The sequence below is a fragment of the Bos indicus genome, chromosome 25 (assembly GCF_029378745.1).
Source record: "Bos indicus isolate NIAB-ARS_2022 breed Sahiwal x Tharparkar chromosome 25, NIAB-ARS_B.indTharparkar_mat_pri_1.0, whole genome shotgun sequence".
In the NCBI taxonomy this organism is placed as follows: Eukaryota; Metazoa; Chordata; class Mammalia; order Artiodactyla; family Bovidae; genus Bos; species Bos indicus.
In genome coordinates, this window is record NC_091784.1 from 11,222,770 (window position 1) to 11,245,514 (window position 22,745).

The 22,745-nt window shown below is 52.8% G+C and overlaps 1 protein-coding gene across 1 annotated transcript in view; it reads right to left on the minus strand.

Moving 5' to 3' along the window:
• Positions 1–22,745, minus strand: part of LOC109578109 (uncharacterized) — a 166,190-nt gene that overhangs the window by 133,056 nt on the left and 10,389 nt on the right. Inside the window, exons 4-14 of the mRNA XM_070779250.1 lie at positions 21,268–21,338; positions 18,973–19,138; positions 18,757–18,894; positions 17,617–17,806; positions 15,807–15,937; positions 11,289–11,389; positions 7,874–8,039; positions 5,607–5,792; positions 5,328–5,480; positions 3,249–3,393; positions 535–693 (exon numbers count right to left, since the gene is read on the minus strand). Coding sequence (XP_070635351.1) covers positions 535–693; positions 3,249–3,393; positions 5,328–5,480; positions 5,607–5,792; positions 7,874–8,039; positions 11,289–11,389; positions 15,807–15,937; positions 17,617–17,806; positions 18,757–18,894; positions 18,973–19,138; positions 21,268–21,338 — 1,606 coding nt within the window. The remainder of the gene's footprint in view (positions 1–534; positions 694–3,248; positions 3,394–5,327; positions 5,481–5,606; positions 5,793–7,873; positions 8,040–11,288; positions 11,390–15,806; positions 15,938–17,616; positions 17,807–18,756; positions 18,895–18,972; positions 19,139–21,267; positions 21,339–22,745) is intronic.

Sequence of the window (22,745 nt, forward strand, 5' to 3'; positions counted from 1 at the left end):
CTTAAGCTAGAATGGGGTCTCTTTTTGATTCTGTTTAATTACAAGGAAGCAGTTGTCTCTGGTTGATGCTAATCTCCCTTTTAACCCAGGGAAAAGCAGTTCTCACCGCCCTCAGCAGGCAAGAACCCGTGAGAATTCAACAACAGTGTTTCATGGTCACCGCATCTCTTTTTAGGACAACCCTATTTTTAGAATTAAACTAATCTTCTGCTAAGAGTAGCAATAAGAGGTTTTCTTTTAGCATAACAGTAAGTTTAAAAGAACCAGTTTAGAGAAAAGACGGAAGTACTATTTTATTGAATGCTATGATGTGGCTCATATTTAACTATTTTTTACCTCTTCTGACAAAAATGCCAGGTTGCTATGAGGATACAGGAAAAAAAAAAAAATCAAGCAGATGGCATGTGACTATCTGGACATTTAGCAACAGACATGGCCTCAGCCTTATCCACATGTCCTCCGGAGTCAGAACTCCCGGGTCCCCAAGCCTCTGTGGTCCCCGAGGAGGACAGCGCTGGCCAGAGATGCCCATACCTGAGCGGAAGGTGACGTCAGAGTAGGACGAGTGTTTCCACACCTCTGGATGGAACTCCCGGCTAAGAATGTCTTGAGGGACAGCTTCCCGGAGGCTCTGTTTCAAGGGGTCGTCCGTCTCCAACAGCTGCAGGAGGTGACTCCACACAAAGGAGCCCACTGGAGTCCAGTCGCAGCCAGTGGGGAGAGGAGGGGAGGGCGATGAGGGAGGACCCACAGCTGACACAGTACAGAGAAAAGACCCCCAGCCCCCCGCTCCAGGTCCTGCTATTTCTACCCACCAGGGGCTTCTCAGGAGCCTAGCTACTGAGAACCACGTCCTTTTTGTAGATAAACAGCAAACAGAAGTGCCTTAATGGAACTTGGAAATCTAGGCTGCGCAGGGCATTCTGATGCACTTTCCTGAAGGAAAAGGGAGCCCACTGGAGCCCAGTGGGGACTGGAGTGGTTTGAGAGAGTGGGGAAAGCCCTGGTTTGAAAGTCAGACCTGAGCCTGCATCCCGGTTCCACCACTCATGAGCTGTGTGACCTTGGGCTGGTCACTCCACTTCTCTGAGCCTTAGTTGCCTCATCGGTAAAATGAACTATAATGACCCATCTCCCAGGGCAGTTTGCACAGATCAGTCAAGGGCAGAGTCTGGACCTAAAGGACTGAGTATCTTTTAGGGTTGGGAAAGGGTAAACATGCAATCCGTGATGGGGACCCTCTGAGGCTCTCTGGAGAGTTAAAAATGAAATGAGTGCACCCAGTGGAAGCAGTTCAACAGAGGATATTATTCTAATTGGGAACACCAACCCCCTTGCTCATCCCAGGCTCTCAGAATGCCCAGCAGGGGGCTTCTAGAACAATCCACCATGAAACAGAGGTGAGAATGTTTTTGTTCCCATCAGGCAACACACAAGCCTGATACCCCAGGGTCTCTATTAAGGCTGCCCCTTGGCTGACCCCCTCTGAGGGGCTTGGCCCAGTGGTCTATTGGTGTAGAACAGCCCCACATCCCATCCCACCCTATAAACTGCCAAGAACAAACTGCGGCTTTGAGTAGCACCATTTCTTTCCCTTTGGGGGCTGGGGAGGCGTCATTTCTTTAGAAAGTAGTTTAGCAGCATCACATCAGACTTTTAAACGTGTGTGCACACCTTTATGTTGGCTGAGTGTGTGCATGCTAAGTCATTTCCATCATGTCCAACTCTTTAAGACCCTAGGAACTGTAGCTTGACAGGCTCCTCTGTCCATGTGGATTCTCCAAGCAAGAATATTGGAGTGGGTTGCATTTCCTCCTCCACAGGATCTTCCCAACCCAGGGATCAAACCCACATCTCTTAACGTCTCCTGCGTTGGCAGCTGGGCTCTTTACCACTAGCGCCACCTGGGAAGCCTTTTATGTTGGCTACTTCTGGGAAATTATCCTCCGGCTAGATTAGCAAAAGGGTCTGAAGGGGGATGGACAGAGACATTCATTTTGGTTGCTGTTTCTCATGGCAAAAGACCAGAAAAAAAAATCTAAATGCCCATCACTGGGGACTGGTAAAGCGGACTATGGTTTAAGCTCCTAGTGGAGCATCCCGCAGCTGCAGCTAAGAGCCCAAGTGCCCTGATGTGGAAAGAGCCCCTGGACACACTGAAGGCAGAGACAAGGGGCACAGTGTGTACACCGTGATCCGGAGTTGCTGCTGTTGTTACGGTCGTAACACATCCATGTTCATACATGCACTACATGTTCTGATGGGACACACAAGAGAATGGTCAAAGTCAGTGCCTTCAGGAAATAGGACTTAGGCAAGGAAGGCGGCCTTTAACTTTCCATTTGTATCTTGCCGTCTGCTTTGAAATTTTGGCTGCATAATCATAGCAGAGAATGAGATAGCTGCATGGCATAATTGACTTGATGGACATGAGTTTTGAGCAAACTCCGGGAGACGGTGAAGGACAGGGAAGCCTGGCACGCTGCCATCCATGGGGTCGCAAAGAGTGGGACACAACTGAATGACTGAACAACAACAATAACAGCAGTAGTGATAAGAACATTGACAGTTAACAGCTATGCATACAGCACTTACAATGTTCTAAATGCCTTCTTGTATCCATTCATTTTATGCTTCCTTTATGAGGAAGGTACTGTTATTACCCCCATTTCACAGATGGAGAGTCGGAGGCTCACAAAGGTTTGGTCATTTGCCCAAAGGCACACAGGTAGGAAGTGGCTGAGCTGGGACCTGAACCCAGTCAGGCAGTCCCCAGACTCTCAACTCACTGTGAATTATGTCAAATCACTGTGTCCTAGGGAAAAAACTTCAAAAATTAGCTGAGCCTATTTTATGAAGTTCTACCTGTTTAAAAGGAACTCTCTGACCCCACAAGGGGTCTGAGATTCGCAGACACTGTCCCTGATCTGCCTCGAGTCTCTCCTCCTCTCCTCTCTCCTTTAGGTGGTGTGCCACGACCTGGCCAAAGCTAGAAAGGAGCTCAGCGACTGTCACTCCATTGTACAGATGAGGAAACTGAGGATCAGAGAGAAGCAACTTCTGGGTTGTTCAATTGCCACCGGGGTAAGGAGAGCATGTGAGGCTATTTGTCTTGATGGCGTGGCAAAAGAAGGGGAACAGAAAGGGATGGGAAGACACCTGAGGGATGGAGGCAGAGTGCTCTGGAAACCCCGCCCCCATCAGGTGGCACCCAGGCCAGCCCCTGCCCCCCACCTGCAGCTGCTCACCCTGGGTGGACTGCTCTCTGGCCTGGGTACGCCGCACCTGGGCAAACACCTCCTCTCCCGGGCACCTCATCAGGGCCAGGTAGGCATTGATGCGGATCTCAGGATCCTCCTCGGCGTTTTGGTATAAGCTGGAGAGCACGGATCGCTGCCTCGGGCAAAGGGAAAGCCATCACCCAGAGCCCACCCACCCCCACCCAAGAGCGCCATGTCCCCTTGTCTGCCCTGGCTCCAGCAGGAGTCCCGCTGCCTCGACCTGGCTCTCCCAAAGTCTCCACTGCTCCCAGACACTCTCACCTGTGGCCCGACTGTGGGATGTGGGAGTTTGCCCAGTCACTGCTAATACCTAACTTCCCAGAGCCCCAGCCCAGAGCCTTAACAACTTCTACAGGTAACAATGGTAAGGGCTTCCCAGGCGATGCCAGTGGTAAAGACTCAAACCGCCAGTGCAGGAGATGACACGTAGGTTCGATCCCTGGGTCAGGAAGATCCCCTGGACAAGGAAATGGCAACCCACTCTAGTATTCTTGTCTGGGAAATCCCATGGACAGAGGAGCCTGGTGGGCTACAGTCCATGGGGTCAGAGAGTCAGACATGACTTAGCAACTGAGCACCATGCAAACAATGCATAAATAGGCAGGTGTGGCTACATTCCAAAAAAACATCATCTGTGAAACATCTATGAAAACACCATAGCAGCAGACTCACAGGAGGTATTCCCTCTACAGATACTCCCCTTGCCCCCCTTCCTAAGCAAGCCACTTCCCGTACCTCGAGATTCCCTCCCTTAGCACCTGCTGGTTCCCTTCACAGCACAGCCATCCGCCCATCCACTCATGCAGCAATACTAACTGAGCACCTATCACGTGCCCAGCCAGGTGCAAGGGAACAGCTGTGAGCAAGACAAACCCCGCTCTGTCCATCTGAAGCTTACATTCTGGTGCAGAGAGACAGATAGTAAAGCAGGAGAATATACAGTACGTTGCTGCATGCTAAGGCACTTCAGTAGTGTCTGACTCTTTGCAATCCCATGGACTGTATCCCTCTCCAGGCTCCTCTGTCCATGGGATTCTCCAGGCAAGAATACTAGAGCAGGTTGCCATGCCCACTTCCAGGAGATCTTCCTGACTCAGAGATTGAACCCATGTGTCTTGCATCTCCTACACTGGCAGACGGGTTCTTTACCACTAGTACCACCCGGTAAGCCCATAACTGCTAAAAAGGGAAAAATAAAATAGGGAAGCCGGATGCCTAGGGGAGCTTGAAAAGGTCAGTTGCAGGTGAAAGGAAGCCAAGGAAGATCCCTAACAGTAAAGTGGTTTCTAAGTAAAAACCTTCTGTAGATAAAGGAGTAAAGCCTAGGGAAATACAGAGGAAAGGCATTCCAGGAAAGGAGAAGAGCGTGTGTAAATGGCCTGAGGCAGAAGTGAGCCCAGGAGGCTTGATGATCAACAGGGAGACCAGCATGGCTGGGCAGGAGTAGCGGGGGTGAGGGAAGCAGGAAATGAAGCCAAGAGGTGCTCGTGGGTCAGTGGTCAAATCACAGGAAGGACCCTGACTCTAAATGAGACAAGAGCCACATTAGTCCAAGGGTCAGCAAACTTCCTGTAAAGGGAAAGATGGTCAATTTTTTTTTTTTTTGCCTTTGCAGACCATACAGTTGCTCTTGCAACTACTCAATTCCACAATCATAGCAAGGAAGCAGCCCAGACCACACGTCAATGAACAGGCAGAGCTGTGTTCCAACAACACTTTACCTACAAGAACAGGCAACAAGCTGGATGTCGACCAAGGACCTTGCTGACTCCTGAACCAGAGGGTTTGCAGCACAGATCGTTTATGTGTGGCATGTTTGTAATCACTCGCTTACTTGAGTATTCGATGAATACATGCCCCCCCACCCCAGATACAGGCTCTATGAAAGCAGAGACCTGGGCACCTGGTTCACGCCAGTGCCCGGCACATAGTAGGTGCTCAATAAATGCGATGAATGAATGGGCAAGCAAAGACGTGCATTAACAGTGGTTCAAGACCCACTCCTGCCCAATGCCAAGCCCAGTGAAATAACTCCCAGGCGCTCACGTCCGCAGAGCAGGGAACCCTCCGGAAGGCCTGGATGGCCCCCAGCCGGATCTCAGGGGGGCAGCTCCCCAGGGAGGCACAAGTGCTCAGCTTGGGGGTGAGAGCCGTGGCCGCCCGGCCAGCGTTGCCAATGGCCTTCAGCACGAACAGGAGCTGAAACAAGATGATGGTGGGGCCTTGAGGCCGGTGGTGGCGCCCAGCCCACCCGCCCAGTCTACAGCTCGCCTGCTTGGCAGGGACCCCCTCAAGGGCCCATGCCCAGGTGTGGGCTGTCCTCACCTGATCAGCGTCTGAGGGCTCCCAGAAGGTGCAGTTGGCACCCACGGCATCTCCCAGGATCCTCACGAGGGAGCCGACACCAGACAGCTGCTCACAGGGCCCGTCCAGAGACACACACAGGTTGTGCACCAGAGCTGAGATGCCCAGGAAGGCGCTGGAGCTGGCCCCCGGGGCCTGCAACAGAGGCTGGGGACAGAAACCGGCCCCCACCCCAGCCAAGAAGCCTGGTAAGGGGTCTTTCACAAGCCTCCCCACGGGATGTTTCCTAAAAATACAGATGCACCCCCGCCAGGACTCCTGAGGGTGTAAATAAATTGCCCGTGGGGGACCTGCAGGGAGCATTTCTTAAAATACCCCAGGGGGCTTCCCTGGTGGCTCAGGGGTAAAGAATTTGCCTGCCGATGCAAGGAGACCCAGGTTCGATCCCTGGTCCAGGAAGATTCCACATGCCACGGGACAACTGAGCCCAAGCACCACAAAGACTGAGCCTGTGCTCTAGAGCCTGGGAACTGTGACTACTGAAGCCTGTGCACCCTAGAGCCCGTGCTCCACAACAAGAGCAGCCACGGCAATGAGGCCACACGCCACAACTAGAGTAGCCAGGCTCGCTGCACCTAGAGAAAAGCCCACGCGGCAGTGAAGACCCAGCACAGCCACAATTAAATCAACCAATAAAATTATTATTTTTTTAATGTCCCAGAAGGCCTTTTCTTGCATCCAGGTTGGACAACAGTATTTCAGGCTGACAGGGGACACTTGGCCAGGCTGGAGACAGAATAAGCTGTCACAACTGGGGGTCAGTGCGTTCTTGTGATGGGATGAGAGAACAAATACAGCCCTGAGAGGCACAAGCTCTGGGCTAGCAGGATGAGAAACGGCAGGAGACAGGCGAGCGAAGAGCCTGGACTCCAACAGCCCAGAGACCCCACCTGCTCTGCTCCCTGTGTGTCCCTGGCAAGTGGCCACAGCCACGACACCAGTATGTACGTAACACTTAGCCCACATCAGAATGCCTATCAGTCCACACCATCCCAAGGCAAAGAAAGCACCTTGCCCGAGGTCGTGCTGGTAAGGGACTAGGCTGGGTTCTAACGCGGGGTTGGGGTGGTATCGCGCACCAGGGTCTGCGCCCTAAGGCCCCCACCCCCCACACTTCTGCACTTCTGCTGAGCAAACAGAGGAGAGAGAGAAATGAAAGAGGGGACACCCAACCCCACCCGGCACTGGCTGAGTCCCCGCGGGCCCTGCAGGGCACTGCTGTCAGTGTGGCCACCGTGTCACCTGTTAGGCTGTGAGCAATGCCCCCTGGGTCCAGTCCTGGCCTGGCTGTGACTCAGTGCCTGGTTCCCTGTTGAACGGAGCCAACCACACAGCCTGCATGGACTGGCCCTACTGTAAACGCAGGCATCCGGGGCGGGGGCGGGGGGGGGGTGGTGGGGGGACAGGGATGAGTGCTCCCCACGCTCCACCTGGACAGTTAGTCAAGAGTCCGACCAGCATGAGGGACTGAGAGATCCTGCTGGAGACCCCTCCCCCGCATCAGCCAGCCCAGGGGTCTCCCATACACTCCCCACTGGTGGCCTCTGAATCCTGGCCCCCTGTCAATCTGGGAGGGCAGAGTGAGGAGTGACAAGTGAGCCCGCCCCCTGGTGGGTGAAGACACGCCCCCCGACTAAGGACACGCTCCCAGGTGAATGAGGACACGCCCCACGGTCCAAGAAAAAGGCACAGCAGCTGCATCACCTGGGCCAGCTGCCCAGCCTCCTAGGGCCTCAGTTTCCTCATCTGTAAAATGGGAGGGATAAGAGCACCTACATCATAGAGGCATCATGGGGGTTAAATAGGACCTCCTTGGGTTGTTAAAAATCCCTAGCCTAGTGTCACACGCTTTCTTACTCCTGAGACTCATTAAATACGCTTGATTACAAGAACAGCAGCAGCTCTAAACTGCTGGGTCTCCCCACGAGGCATCCAGAGAAGTGCTTTACATTCAGCATCTCATTTCTCACCACGAGCCCAAGAGGCAAATACTGTTCAATCTCCATCTTACAGACCAGAAAAACGGGCTCAGATTAGGTCAGGATCATGCAGCTGGCTGGGACACTGCTGAGACTCAAACCCCGTTTCTCTGATCTGCCTCCACTGGCCCCACCAGGCAGAGGCACAAACTCTGGAGGACAGCAGGTCCCCCGTCTCTCCCTGCTGCGTCCAATCAGCAGCGGAGCAGGGGCGGGGCCACATGGGTGGGGGCAGGGCACAGGGCTCACCAGCAGCACGCGGACCGTAGCATCTGTGGGCTCCGGGACGAAGGCCAGCGACCAGAGCCACGCCTCTGTCTCGTCTGCCTCCACCTCCCCGGACATGATGAGCTCTGCCATGAGGCCCACGCAGGCCTCGGTGCCACAGGAGGGCAGGGCATCCACCAGCGGCTGCCTGACATGGAGAGAGGCCCAGGGAACGTCACGATGGCAGCCTACACGCCCAAGTGTCCTCCAGGATGCCTCCCTCATGTAGCCTCTGGTCATCTGGGAGCAATCAGAGGCTCAGAGAGGTAAGGCAGGGACGTGTCCATGCTCACACACCCAGAAAGGGGCTGAGCCAGACCCAGGCAGCCTGGTGGGGATTCTGTGCTCTTAGGGCCCCGGAGACACCAGCAGCCCTGTCTGAAAGTTAGTCGGTCAGTTGTATCTGACTCTGTACAACTCCACAGACGGTAGCCCACCAGGCTCCTCTGTCCATGGCATTCTCCAGGCAAGAACACTGGAGTGGGTTGCCAATCACCTTCTCCAAGGGATCTTCACAACCCAAGGATTGAACCCGAATCTCCTGCATTGCAGGTAGATTCTTTACCCTCTGACCTGCCAAGGAAACCCAGTCTAAACTCTGGCAATTCAGCCCACTCTGGAGACACAGCAGTTTGGGGCGATGTGAGTCCCTGCCCACTGCTCTCCCCAAACCAACCACACTCACCTCATAGGATAAGAATCCCTTGCGTAGAACAGGAGTCAACAACTGGCAGGTGGCCCCGCATTAAACAGAAGCCCCTCAGTAAACCTCTAATGCTCTCAGCCCAACATTACAATCTTTCCTTTTTCTTTTTTTGAAATTACAGAAAGGTTGGTATGTTCAGGAAAGGTTTTGAACCTTTGCACAGTGATGAGTCTAAATGGGGAGATGATGGCTGAATGGGTGCCTCAATTACAGTAGAAATAGGAGGCTCCCAGGGATGGGTCACACAGGCAGCAGGGTACACAGGGTGGAGCAGAGTGGGCCCCCCACCTTATCAACCCTGATGAGTGACATCCACAGCCACAGAGGGCCAGGCATCCCACCCACCCTTGACTCGCACACACCATCTGCCTATAAACAGTCTCTGGCCTCAATTTATTTATTTATAAAATGGGAATGCTCATGACTGGGCCAGCTCCAAGATGATCATGAGGCCTCAAGAACACAAGTCTCTTCCTCTGGAGATATCCCACCTGCCCTTCCCATCTCTCGCCCTTGTATTTCCTCTCTTTCCCTTATAGATTTGGGCCCAGGAAAACCAGGCTCTGGGCAGAAATGGAGGAGGAGGTGAGGGCAAGAGAAATCTCTCAAGAGTATCAGTCGTCTTGGAAACTTCTAGATTTGGAGATGATTTCCCCACCTCCCTGACTCCTAACATCTAGGTAGACAAGCGAGACACAGGGACTTGTGGGAATATCCCAAGTGACAAGTAGGGTGAGTCACCAGGGGAATAGGGAACTCCACATGGAGACTCAGAGGCCCCTCCCTACAGCAAAGACAGCTAAAATGTGCCCAAGTATCACTTATATTTAAGACCCTAAGAATTTGATGGATAAGCACAGACCACCTGGGTTCAAATCTAAACTCTGCTGTGTGACTTTGGGCAAGTTTCCTAACTGCTCTGTGCCTTGGTTTCCTTTTACAACTGTTGCATAGGAATAAAACCACCTACCTCATGGGGTCATTGTCAGGATTAAATGCATGAACACAGATAAAAGGCTTGGAAGGTATCTGTGCCTTATTAGCTATTAAGTTTGTAGTCCTTCAAATAGACATGTGATAATGTTGATTCATGGGCTTCCCTGGTGGCTCAGACTGTCTGAAGAATCTGCCTGCAGTGCAGGAGACCTGAGTTTGATCCCTGGGTTTAGAAGATCCACTGAAGAAGGGAATGGCTACCCACTCCCGTATTTTTGCCTGCAGAATCCCCATGGCAGGTGAATGGATAAGAAAGCTGTGGTACATATACACAATTACTCAGCCATTAAAAAGAATACATTTGAATCAGTTCTAATAGTTTGAATCAGTTGGATTAAACTGGAGCCTATTATACAGAGTGAAATAAGTCAGAAAGAAAAACACCAATACAGTATACTAACGCATATATATGGAATTTAGAAAGATGGTAACGACAACCCTGTATGTGAGACAGCAAAAGAGACACAGATGTATAGAACAGTCTTTTGGACTCTGTGGGAGAGGGGGGCAGATGATTTGGGAGAATGGCATTAAAACATGTATAATATCATATAAGAAACGAATTGCCAGTCCAGGTTTGATGCAGGATACAGGAGCTTGGGGCTGGTGCACTGGGATGACCCAGAGGGATGGTATGGGGAGGGAGGTGGGAGGGGGGCTCAGGATGGGGAACACGTGTACACCGTGGCAGATGCATGTTGATGTATGGCAAAACCAATACAATACTGTAAAGTAAAAAAAAATAAAATAAAAAAAAAAAGAATCCCCATGGACAGAGGAGCCTGATGGGCTACCATCCATGGGGTCACAAAGAGTCAGACATGACTGAATGATTAACATACTGGTGGTTCAGTGGTTAAGAATCCGCCTGTAATGCAGGAGATAAAGTTTCAATCCCTGGGTCGGGAAGACCTCCTGGACAAAGAAACAGCAACCCACTCCAGCATTCTTGCCTGGGAAATCCCATGGACAGAGAAGCCTGGTGGGCCAAGATGGGGTCTCAAAGAATCAGACACAACTTAGCAACTAAACAACAATGTTGATATGGTGGGCGGCAGCGGGTTGGGGGGGTTTCTTTCTTATTTCTGAGTCAATAAAATATTTTTCAGGTCTCAAGATCTGAGAGCCTTTGAAAAGCTCACACACCTGAAATCTGGATCTTGTGGGCCTAGTGAACAGCTGAACTTGGGAAGGGAGCTACAGGTTTCCCCCTCAACCCTCTACAGTCCTCTGCCCCTGGAGGCAGGACTCAGAACTTCCCCTCCACCCTTGGGGCCTCTCTATACCCCTTGCTGGCCCCACATCAGCAGGGTGTGGGGGTGGATCCCAGCCCTGCTCAGCAACCCCCACTCCCAGCAGAAGGGAACCCAAGGCGCATTGGAATGCTAATTCCGGCTCCCTGCCAGAGGCACCCTGTGTGGGGAGGGAACAATGCCTGTCTTTATCCCAGCCAGGCCCCGCAGCCTCCAGTCTCCACAGCCTCCAGTCTCCAGCCCCCGTGGGAACCTCCAAGCTCCCCGATTAATCGTCTTCTTGGCAGATGTCCCCAGACAGAAGGACAAGTCAGGAATGAGATAACATATCACAGGGATGAGCTGAAATGTCACTATCATCTCTCGAGGGTGACCTAGGACAGCAGCAAGATTATCCAGCCCCACCAGGACCCCCCAGCCAACTCCTGGCCCAGCCCCTTACCAGTTGTCTCGGCATTTAAAAGAAAGTCCCCAGAGTTCCATGAGCTCATCCGCAGAGAGGCCTCGGAGCTCAGACACCAGCGTCAGGAACAGTTCTGTGGCCTGGAAATCAGAGGGGGCAGCGTGAGAGACTCGAACCCCAAAGGTCACCTCATCCATCCCCCTGTCTCCAGATATGCTTAGTCGCTCAGTTGTGTCCGACTCTTTGCAACACCATGGACTGTAGCCCCCCAGGCTCCTCTGTCCACTCGACTCTCTGGGTGAGAATACTGGAGTGGTCGCCATTCCCTTCTCCAGGGGATCTTCCCAACACAGGGATCGAACCCATGTCTCCTGCATTGCAGGCAGATTCTTTATCAGCTGAGCCATCAACATGGCTCCAAAGAACATGGGAACTCCAGTATCTCCCACAGCTTCACAGACCCAAAGAGATGAGGCTACTCATATGGGTTCCTTTCCACTGAATCCTAAGCTCCCGGCACACAGGCTGGCCCATTTTTATTTTTTAGTTTAACAAGCTATTGGGCACCTACATGGGCCAGGGACATGGGGGTAAAAAAGGAGAGATGGCGTGTATATTTGTGGACTTTATGCTCTAATAAAAGCCCAGTGACTGAGTGGGAAAGAATCTACCTGCAATGCAGGAGACTTGCAAGAGACGCGGTTTTGATCGCTGGGCCAAGAAGATCCCCTGGAGAAGAATATGACAACTCACTCCAGTATTTCTGCCTGGGAAATCCCATGGACAGAGATGCCTGACAGTCTACAGTCAACAGGGTCGCAAAGGAGTCAGACACAACTGAGCAACCAAACAACATGTTACGATGATTGTAATTATTGTAATGAGTCCTCCCATATTTCACAAAGTGTCTGATATTTCCAACTAAAGAAAATATGTGAACGTTTTTCAGAATTATCAACAGTGATGGCTAATCGGCAGGGGTTTGCAGCTTTCGCCCCTTGTCTATAGGTCTGACCAGCACAGTCACCAAGTCTCCAAACACTCGAGGAAATAAAGGACTCTATTCAGAGCCCACACCTCTCAGGAGTTTCAGGAGATAGTGGGTTTGGGATGCTGGCCCCACATCCTGCCTTCCCTCCCCCATGCCCCCTCAGTCTCAGATTTGTTGCCTCAGCCCAAACCCAAAGCCATAGAAAGAGTGATGAGGTTCCTGGCTTCCTGTTGGGTTTGGTCAAGAGTGAGTCCTCACCCCACCCAGCCGGGGGTCCACGGCTGCAGGGATGGGCTTGCATCACTCAGGCCTCCTCTGCTCTCAGTGGCTGGGACTGAGTTCTGTGCACACAGCTTGACTTCAGCCAGACTCAAACAGGAAACAGGCCTCATGCGCCAACTCTCCCACCAGAGTGTCTGCCCCCAGGGTAGGCAGCATCCCGATTGTGTGACTTTTGCTGGCGGAGCCGGTGTGGGTGTGTGGGTGTGTGTGTGGGTGTGTGTGTGGGTGTGGGTGTGGTCACTTCAGTCGTGTCCGACTCTTTGTGACTCTATGGACTGTAGCCTGCCAGGCTTCTCTGTCCATGGGATTCTCCAGGCAAGAATGCTGGAGTGTGTTGCCATGCCCTCCTCAGCAACATCGATGCATAGCAGTAATAACAATAACAATGGTTGCTTTGCGTGGAGCCTCCACTGAGGGCCAGGCGCTGCTCTAGGCACGTTACAGGCACCACTTCATTTGACCTTGACCGTACGAGGGGCCATGACTCTCCTCACTTAACAGAGCACTTAAGTCAGGTGACAGCGGCCACAGGGCTACTAAGTGGCAGAGCTGAGACTTGAACCCACACTCTTAACCAGCATCCTATACTCAAGGCCCTGGAGAGGGGAGATAAAAAGCCCCGATTGACAGTTTCCGTGGTATCAATACTCCCACTGTGGCCATTACCAGCAGCCGAGGTGCCATCACTGAATGCAGACGTGCAGTCACTGTAGAGAAGCAAGCCATCGTGGCTTGTTTCTAACCCACAATGGATGCCAGTGACCACCAGCGCAAAGATAAAAATGTAGTGAAATAACTAGCAGACGATGATACTGAGTACTCATTACCTTCGTTTTGAATATGATTTTCACTGTAAAGGGGTATAACAATCTTTTGTTTAATTGGAGTATTGCTGCTTCCCTGGTGGCTCAGAGGGTAAAGAATCCACCTGCAACGCAGGAGACCTGGGTTCAATCCCTGGGTTGGGAAGATTCCCCTAGAGGAGGGCATGGCAGTCCCCTCCAGGATTCTTGCCTGTAGAATCCCCATGGACAGAGGAGCCTGGCGGGCTACGTTCATGGGGGTCGCAGTCAGACACAACTGAAGCGAGTGAGCTCCAACACCTGTCTAGGTCACCACAGAGGACCGATAAAGCTCCCTGTGCTATACAGCAGGTTCTCATTAGAGTATAACTTCATCTTTGGTGATGTCTGCTTAGCAACCAACCTGCAGGATGTCCAGAGGCTAACCATCAGCTCTGGCAAGTCAGTACAAGCCAGCCTGGCACACCACCATCCACGCTTGGCTGTACAGAGTCAGTGTTGAGTCAATGTCTGTGAGGTGGGTGCTCTGAGTACCCCAGAATGGTGGTCAGGAGCTGTGCCCTCCTCAGGCGTCCTCCCTGGCAGCCTGGGGACGCGGGGGGCACTTACCCGCCCACCTTCTCTCCCCATCCTCTCCTTCACTCCACCAGGCTCTTGGCCACCCCAGGCCTCTGCCCCTCACATCGAAATCCCGGGGGCCTCTCTGCAGAGGGTCAGGCTGGATTTGCTCTCTATTGAGTCCCAAGCCCTGGTTTTGTTTCCAAACTGAAAAACCCATCTTGTCTCCTGCCCACCAACAATGGGGTGGGGCAGAGGCATTCCCAGCGGAAGCCCACGGGCCATCCCCCTGGTAACCGGTGGGCCCTCTCCCGGGGAGAGGGATGCGAAGCACGCTTGATGTGCACTCAGGCATCCCCAAGAAGCTATTTTCAGGAACAAAGTCCTCAGCAATTCACCCCAGCCCAGGGGACCTCCCTGGTGGGAACAATTTGCTTCCTTGTTAGCGCTATAAAGACAGGACAGCCGCCCCGCGCCCTCTGGGGCCACTGCTGCCAGGCTGCAGGAGGGGAGACAGGCCGACGACATGCCTGGCCCTGAGCTGCCTCTGCTGGGGAAATGCCCGGTCAGGGGGCTGGGGGTGAGGCTCTGGGGCCAGAGGGAAGGAGGCAGGTTGGAACACAGGAGGCAGAGCAGTGGTTCTCAGTGGGGGTGAACGTGCTCCCCAGGGGACTCGGGTAACACGTGGAGACACTGGGTTATCGTGACAGGGATGGAGGCGATGCTGACACTGGTGGGTAGAGGTCAGGGAGGCAGCTAAACATCTGACAGTGCACGGGGCGCCCCAGGGGCTCAGGAGTGCGAGGGTGAGAGTCCCTGCCGAGGGGGCCAGGGTGCCTGGGCGAACAGCCAGTTCTGTCACCCTCTAGCCTCAGGCTTGGAGCACCACCTCGCGGGGCTGTGGGCCCTCTCCTTGGGGCTGCTCTCTGACTCCTCTCTGACCCCCACAGAGCCCCCCAGGTCAGGGGTTCCAGAGAGCAATGAGCTGGAGCCTTGGCTCCCGGCCCCCGAAACAGTGAAGAACCAGCTGCAAGCGTGTCTCTGTTACATACACGCAAAATGTACAGTGTGTGTGTATCTGAGTCTTCAGTACATACATACATATAGTCTATATTTACTGACTACATGTTCAACATATTTTATACAAATTCAATACATTCCTCTTTTTGGCCACCATACACCTTGTGGAATCTTAGGTCCCCAATCAGGGATGGAATTCAGGTCCTCAGCAGTGCAAGTGCAGAGTCTTAAGCGCTGGACTGCCAGGGAAGCCTCAATATATTCTTTGTGTGTGTTCGTTGTTGTTGAGTCACTAAGTCATGTCTGATTCTTTTGTGACCCCATGGACTATAGCCCACCAGATTCTTCTCTCCATGGGATCATCCTGGCAAGAATACTGGAGTGGGTTGCCATTTCTTCCTCCAGATTGTGTATGTGGGTGGGGTGGGTATGTGTGGGGGGGTGTGTGTGTTGCCATCTCTTCCTCCAGATTGTGTGTGTGTGTGTGTGGGGTGGGTATGTGGCGGGGAGGGGGGGGTGTTGTGTTTTTTCCTCCAGATTGTGTGTGGGGGGGTGTGCGTGTACAGTGTGTGTGTCCTGAGAGATCTCTAGGACAGGCCAGGTCCAGAAGGTTGGTCTGGGGGCCCTAAAGGCCCATGTGCCCGCAGACAGGCCGATGAGAAGGCGGCCTCCTCCAGGCTCCTCTCCAGTCAGCACTAGGTCAAGGTTTACACACACCTGCTAGAGTTCTTCCTTTTGCTTGCACAGCCAGGCACAGCTGTGCAGTGCATAACCTGCCCAACAGTACCCAGCATCTCTAATATTGAATATTCTACCAAGTGGACCTGAAAGGATCTGGTAGGAAGAGGAGGGTGTCCCAGGGCCCCAGGCAGACCCTGGCCTGGGGCTGGAGAAGCCACTTACCTCAAAGCTTGTGGCCTGAGCCAGGCACAGCCTCCTCACTGATGCAGCCCCTGCGGCCACCGTGGCTTGGGATGGGGTCTCCTCCCACTCGTACAACAAGCTGCTCGGGGTTAAGTCTCCACTGTCTGAATCTGAGGTGAGACGTTCTTAGCAGGGATGACCGCATGGGGGGAAATGTCAGAGTGAGTGGAAGGACCCCTGGGAGCCACTCCCACACCCTGCCAAGGCTCCCTCCAGTATGTTTCTGGCAACAGGGGAGGGGAACACACACAAGAAAATCATGCCAGCATTCCTGCTGAAGCAAAAGACGGGAAACAGTCCATGCACCCATCAGTAAGGGATGGGCCCAATAAGGTGACCCCAAAACCCTCTGGGGATTGCCAGACGAAACATGGAAACTTCCTCCATGGAATGGAAGAGTATTCAGCAAGAAAAAGAAATGAAACTGTGACACATACTACAACATGATGAACCATGGGAAGATAGGTTCATCCCATAGGATAAACCTATGGGAAGTGAAAGAAGCCAGTTATGAAAGGTCACATACTATCTCATTCTACTTATACAAACTGTCCAGAATGGAAAAATCTAGCAGTAGAAAGTAGATTAGTGGTTGCCAGGAACTGGGGGAACAGGAGGTGATGGCCAATGGGTGCAAGGTTTCTTCTGGAGTGACAAAAATGTCATAAAGTTGATTCTGATGATGGATGGACAACTCTGACTCTAGAAGCCACTGAATTATTCACTTTAAATGCATGAACTACACAGTATGTGAATTACATCTCAATTACACCTGTTTAAAAAAAAAAAAAAAGAAGATGAAAAGCTCATTCAACTCAATGGTCAACCAACAGGCAGGTCCTGAAACTAGATGCCCCAGTCATGGCCAGTGTCTGTGTTTGAGGGAGCCTCGGGGGGCAGGTCAGCCTAGGATCTCAGCCTGTGCTCCATGGAACCAAACGGAATGCTGGGAAGACCCAGGGCTTCAGTCCCCATCTGCTAGGTTCTCCCTGGGGTGGTGCAGGCAGCAAGTCTGTTCTCTGAGACAAACCTGATTATCCACCAGGGCTGTGGAAAAGACCCCACGGGTCCAAGTCCCAGCTCTGCCTCTCATTAGCTCTGTGACTTCAGACACGTCAGTTTTACTTCTTGGACACAGCTTCCTTCAGTGAAAAAAATATAACTACAAACAACAGTAACTTCCTAATGGGGTCATGATGAGAATTAAATTAAATAATCCACATAAAGCACTCAGCACAGATACTGGCCCACAGTAAATCCTTCCAAACTGTCAGCAGTAAGAATTAACCACCCTTATTTCCTGATTCAGGGAGACAGCCATTTTTTTCACCGTGGAAAAATATATATCTCTCTTTCCCTTAGATGCATGCCTTGCTTTGTTTCTTTCTGTACAAAAATCATAGAAGGGAACCATGCTCCAGGGGATGCTCTATGTTGGCAGGAACTTTCCAAAAAATCAGGAAACCTGAGTCAGCTCGCTCCCAAAATGGTCAGGTCGAAGGGTCATCAGGTGTAAGGTAGATTCTCCCACTAAAGTTGGGAACCAGAAGATGCCATCTCCACTGAGAACGACCCAGAGAGGAAGCCAAGACCAAGCCTGAGAGCCATGTGCGCCGACAGAAACTTCCAGAAAAAGAGGCCGACCCTGACAATGGCCACTTTGAGAAGGTGTTCAAGGGTGTCCAGACAGGGACACAGCAGTGGAGCCTCTGCTTGCTGGAGCCCCTCTGGTCAGAGGAGACTGGGAGGCTCACCTAAGGGTCCAGGGGCTACCCCAGCCCACCCCTACCCCCATCACCTGTGACAGCTGGGTCCAGGGGTACCTCCTGCAGCAGAGAGAGCGAGGAAAAGGTCGACATCGGTGCAGTACTTGCCTCCCTGGAGAGGGGCCCCGCGGTGTCCAGCTGTGTGCAGGAGGCCTCCCGCAGCACGCCGGCCTGCAAACTCTGGACGCAGGTCAGACGGGAGGCCAGGCCAGACTGCTGGACCATGTGGGGAAGAGGCGGAGGCTCAGGCCATGGGAGTGAGGGAACCCCCAGGAACCCCCAAATTGGTAGCAACAGCCAAGGCTGGGGGAAGCCCACTGGGGACTACCTTGGAGCTTCAGGATCCCTCTCCCCATAGACAGAGGTGGGAGACCAAGGGAGGCAAGAAAGAGCAGTCAGAAGTCACCCCAAGGGGAGGAAGGATAAAGCCTCAATTGGAAAATGAAGAAAGCCGGCATCTGCAGTCCTGCAGCCGCTTCTAGATGCTGAGACTCTGTATTAGTCATGTTAATAGTGATCACCTCCTATCCTTATATAGATGCCTACTGTTTACACTGTGGTGTTGGAGAAGACTCTTGAGAGTCCCTTGGACTGCAAGGAGATCCAACCAGTCCATTCTAAAGGAAATCAGTCCTGACTGTTCATTGGAAGGACTGATGCTGAAGCTGAAACTCCCAATACTTTGGCCACCTGATGCGAAGAGCTGACTCATTTGAAAAGACCCTGATGCTGGGAAAGATTGAGGGCAGGAGGAGAAGGGGACAACAGAGGACGAGATTGTTGGGTGGCATCACCGACTCAGTGGACATGAGTTTGAGCAAGCTCTAGAGTTGGTAATGGACAGGGAGGCCTGGTGTGCTACAGTCCATGGGGTCGCAGAGAGTTGGACACGACTGAGCGACTGAACTGAACTGTTTACACAACACCTTCATTGGCGAGAGAGAAGGAGAGGGGGAGAGAGAAGGAGAGGGGAAGAGAGAAGGAGATGGTAAGAGGAGGGACAGGGAAGTTGGGGGGTGGGGGGAGGCGTTAGGCAGTGGGGGAAGAGGAGGATGAGAGATGAGGAAGTCGGGGAGGGAAAGGACAGAGCCTGGAAAGGAGGAGAAGAGAACAGGGAGTGGGCCAAGAAGGAAGGACAGGGTGGGGGCGAGCCCCGCTCTCACCTCCTCCGCAGCGGGCAGGGCCTGCGAGCGCAGGGAGGCGCGCACCCGGCGCAGGGAGCACTGCCCCAGGGCCTTGGTTTTGTGCAGCCTGCTTCCGAGTTGCTGGTACGTGGTGGGACACCTGCCCAGGATGTCCACCTGGGCGAGCAGGACCCAGTCAGCGCCCTGCTCCCCATCACTCCATCACCCACCCGCCTCTCGAGACTCAGAACTCACCTCCTCCACGGTGTGGGGGTCGCGGACACCTGGATGACTCTGCAGGAGGCTCAGCACCGCCCGCTTCACGTTCAGGGCCCAGCGTGGCTCGGCTCGGCGGGGGCACAGGCGGACCACGCGCCCCGCTTGCAGGACAAGGCGCAGGGGCTCCCGGCCCAGGACAGCGCTGCGCGGGGGTGGCCGTCAGGGGGCACCGGCCCATCTAAGGCCCCAGGGCACCTCTTCTCTGCTACGCAACCGTGCCCCTCCAGCGTGGGCCCCTCCCATAGGTCAGTCCCTAGGAAGCACCCAGCTATCCCCACACCCCGCCCAAATGGCCTGGCTTCCTAACTCAGCTCAGCTCTCCAGCCAGGTCTCAGCGAAACCACACAAAAGACAGCCAAGTCTATGCTTGAAGCTACTCTCAGCCTTGTCACCACCTGAATAAAATGGGTGAACCCAGCTTGAAAAAAAAGAAAAAGCTGAACTTCCCAGGGCGTCCTGCCTTGCAAAACTTATTTTCCCAGCCCATTCACGTTATATAGGAAGGAACCTGAGGGTCTGAGCAGTAAGGTGACTTGTTCAGGGCCACAGCTGGGATCCGAACCCAGGCAGGATGGCTCTGGAGGTCACAGGTCTCAGACACCCTGAGCTGGAAGTTGTGGAGCCCTGCACCAAGGTCACAGCATAAAAATCTCTGGAACTGACCAAACCCCATAGCAACTGTTGCCATGAGCCTCCAGATCTAACCTTGACCCCCTATTAAGTAAAATACCCACCCAATTACCCACCCTATAGCATCCCAACCAATGACATAACGCCACCCTTCCAGTAGGAATTTTCTCTGTCTTGAGGCTCTAAAAAAGTGGCTGCTCGCCTGCAAAAGGGTTCGGCTCTCCCTTGAGCCAGCCTGCTGTTCTATCAAGGTCTCCCACTCTACCAAACTTTATTCTCCTCTCATTCTGCCTGGTGTCTGGAAATTTTTTTCCAACCCGCACACGGACCATGGCAGAAGTGACTTAGGCTCCAGCACTGTAGGAGGAGGAAACGAGGCCCAGAGAGGGAGAGCGACTGGAGAGGATCACGCAGCAAGTCTGGGAGGAGCTGGGTCCAGAATTCAGCCCAGTGCCCTTCCCGTCACCCCTCACCTGACACAGACCAGGAGCCTGTGTCTGGTATAGCCTGGTGAGGGAGAGGATAGAGTTGGGGGTGAGGGCTTGGGGAGTACTGCTCTTTGTGTGGGGAGCTTTGAAGAGGGAGGTGCCCCGTGATGAAGGGGAAACTGGCAAAGCCCCAAACCCCACCGGGCAGCCAGCAAGCAGAACCTCGGGGGACACAAGAGTCCCTACTGAACTTCCCCGGGGGAGGTCACTGCCCCCTCTCCAGCTCCACGTGGAGTCTGCCCCCGCCCCCTCCCCCACCCACCGTGGCAGCCCCCAGGGCCTCAGGCCTCAAGAGAAATGCTAATGGCTCCCGACCCTTCTGGAATAACTAGTGTCAGTCTGGTCTCTCCAGGAGCTGACAGCCCTGCGCACTGACTTAGCATTTCTGATGAGACTCCCCAGGGACAATAGCCCTGACTGGCCCCTCGAAGAGGACCCCCCTAAGCTTTTCAGTGGGGATCCGTTTGCCCCTGACAGCTCCCCCATCCCTGTATCCCTGCACAAAGGCTTTATTATTATTTTTTTAACAAATGAATTTGCAATTAAAAAGGAAGAGGAATCTGCGGAGATGGGCTTGTCTTCAGACTGGCGGCTGGACTGAGCTTTGTGGCCCGGAAGCCACTTCAGGAGTCCCTGGGAAACACGCCAAGGGAGAATTCCAGGCTTGGCTGGGTCACCAAGGGGAGCTTGGCTTGGGGAGGGAGAAAGAAGCTATGGGTCTCCAGGGAAAACCCCCATCTCAGCAGGGAGGAGGAGGAGAAGGGCAGGCCTCAATGTGTGCCCAGTGTCTTCCAGAATGTTCTTAAAGATGAAGCCCAGAGGGTGCTGGGCAGACATAAAATCTGGACATGCTGAGAGTGACATCCAGGAAAATATGGGGGGAGAGTTCCTTCCTCCAGATAAGGGAAGGCCATCTGAAGCTCTTTGGAGCCCCTCAAGGCTCCCACATCACAACAACCCCCAATGGTCCTCATCAATGGTCTGGGTGTTTACAAGGTCAAAACAAAGATGGAATCCTCTTTGAACTTCAATCCAAAATGGCCTTTTTCTGATGTAAGGGGGTTACCCTAACTGGATTCTTTCAATACAATCTGGTGCACCCAGTGGCCATTGGAAAAGGGAGCCCCATGGGGAGCAAGGCCCAGCGTCTTACCTCAGACTCTCCGACTGCTTCAGAACTTCCACCTTGGACCCCAGGATGGATGTCAGCTGGAAGTGCTGGAGCTGAAGCAGGATGCACTGAGTTGGTGACCTCTCCTGGGATATTCCAGGACCACACCAGCGCCCCCTCCCCCAGCTAAAGTAGTTTTGGGCCTCCTCTTGATTCATGCTGGTGAGGGAGGGGTAGGCAGGGAGATCTGCCCATTGAGCAGAAGGTTCTAATGTGAGGTGGTAGACGTTGAATATCTCCAGGGTAAATAATTTAAACAGTCAGGCCCCTCTGCTCCCCACTCACTGTACAGAAAGCTCTCATTAGCTTCTTCCGCATTGCAGGTGGATTCTTTACCAGCTAAGCCACCAGGGAAGCCCAAGAATACTGGAGCGGGTAGCCTATCCCTTTCTTCAGGGAATCTTCCCAACCCAGGGCTCGAACCTGGGTGTCCTGCATTGCAGGCAGATTCTTTACCAGCTGAGCTACCAGGGAAGCCCCATTAGCTTCTCATTTTTCCCCAAAAGGCCCTGGAAGTTTGAGTGAGAGATTCATATGGCTACACAGTATAAACGAAAGTAAGCTAGGATTGCAAAGCAAACAAAAAGTGCTTTGTCATCATGAATAAAAGACTCGGATGTCCCCAGATCACCATGGTTTCACACATGTGTGTACTTATTGCTAAAGAAGATGGACTCTCTAAAGATGAAAAATAAAATCACCCGTAAAACCTGCATCCCGGGCTTCCCTGGTGGCTTAGCGCTAGAGAATCCGCCTGCCAATGCAGGAGATGTGGGTTTGATCCCTAGGTCAGGAAGATTCCATATGCTACGGAGCAACTAAGCCTGTGCACCACAACTATTGAGCCTGTGCTCTAGAGCCCGGGAGCAGCAACTACTGAAGCCCGAGCACCTCGAGCCCGTGCTTCGCAACAAGAGAAGCCACTGAAATGAGAAGCCTGCACACGGCAACTAGACCGTAGCCCTTTAGTTCCAACTAAAGAGAAGCCCAGGCAGCAACAAAGAACTAGAACAGCCAAAAACAAAACAATTTTTAAAAACTCTGCATCCCTAAGCTGACTGATTTCACTTTTATTATTATTATTATTATTAGAGCAGTTTTAGGTTCATAGCAATACTGAGAGGAAGGTATAGAAATTTCCCATGTACCCCCTGACTTCTGCATTATCAACATCCCCCACCAGAGTGGGACATTAGTCACAACTGCTGACCCTATACTAATACATAACCATCACCCAAAGCCCCTAATAAAAATGAGGGTTCCTTGGTGTCGTACATTCTATGGGTTTAGACAAACGTATGATGACATGTGTCTGTCATTATAGTATCACATGGTTTCATTGCCCCGTGATTTCACGTTTTCAGAATAACTAATCCTGGGCTTCCCTGGTGGTCCAGAGAGTGTGACTCCACCTTGCAATGCAGGGGACACCGGTTCAATCCCTGATCTGGGAAGATCAC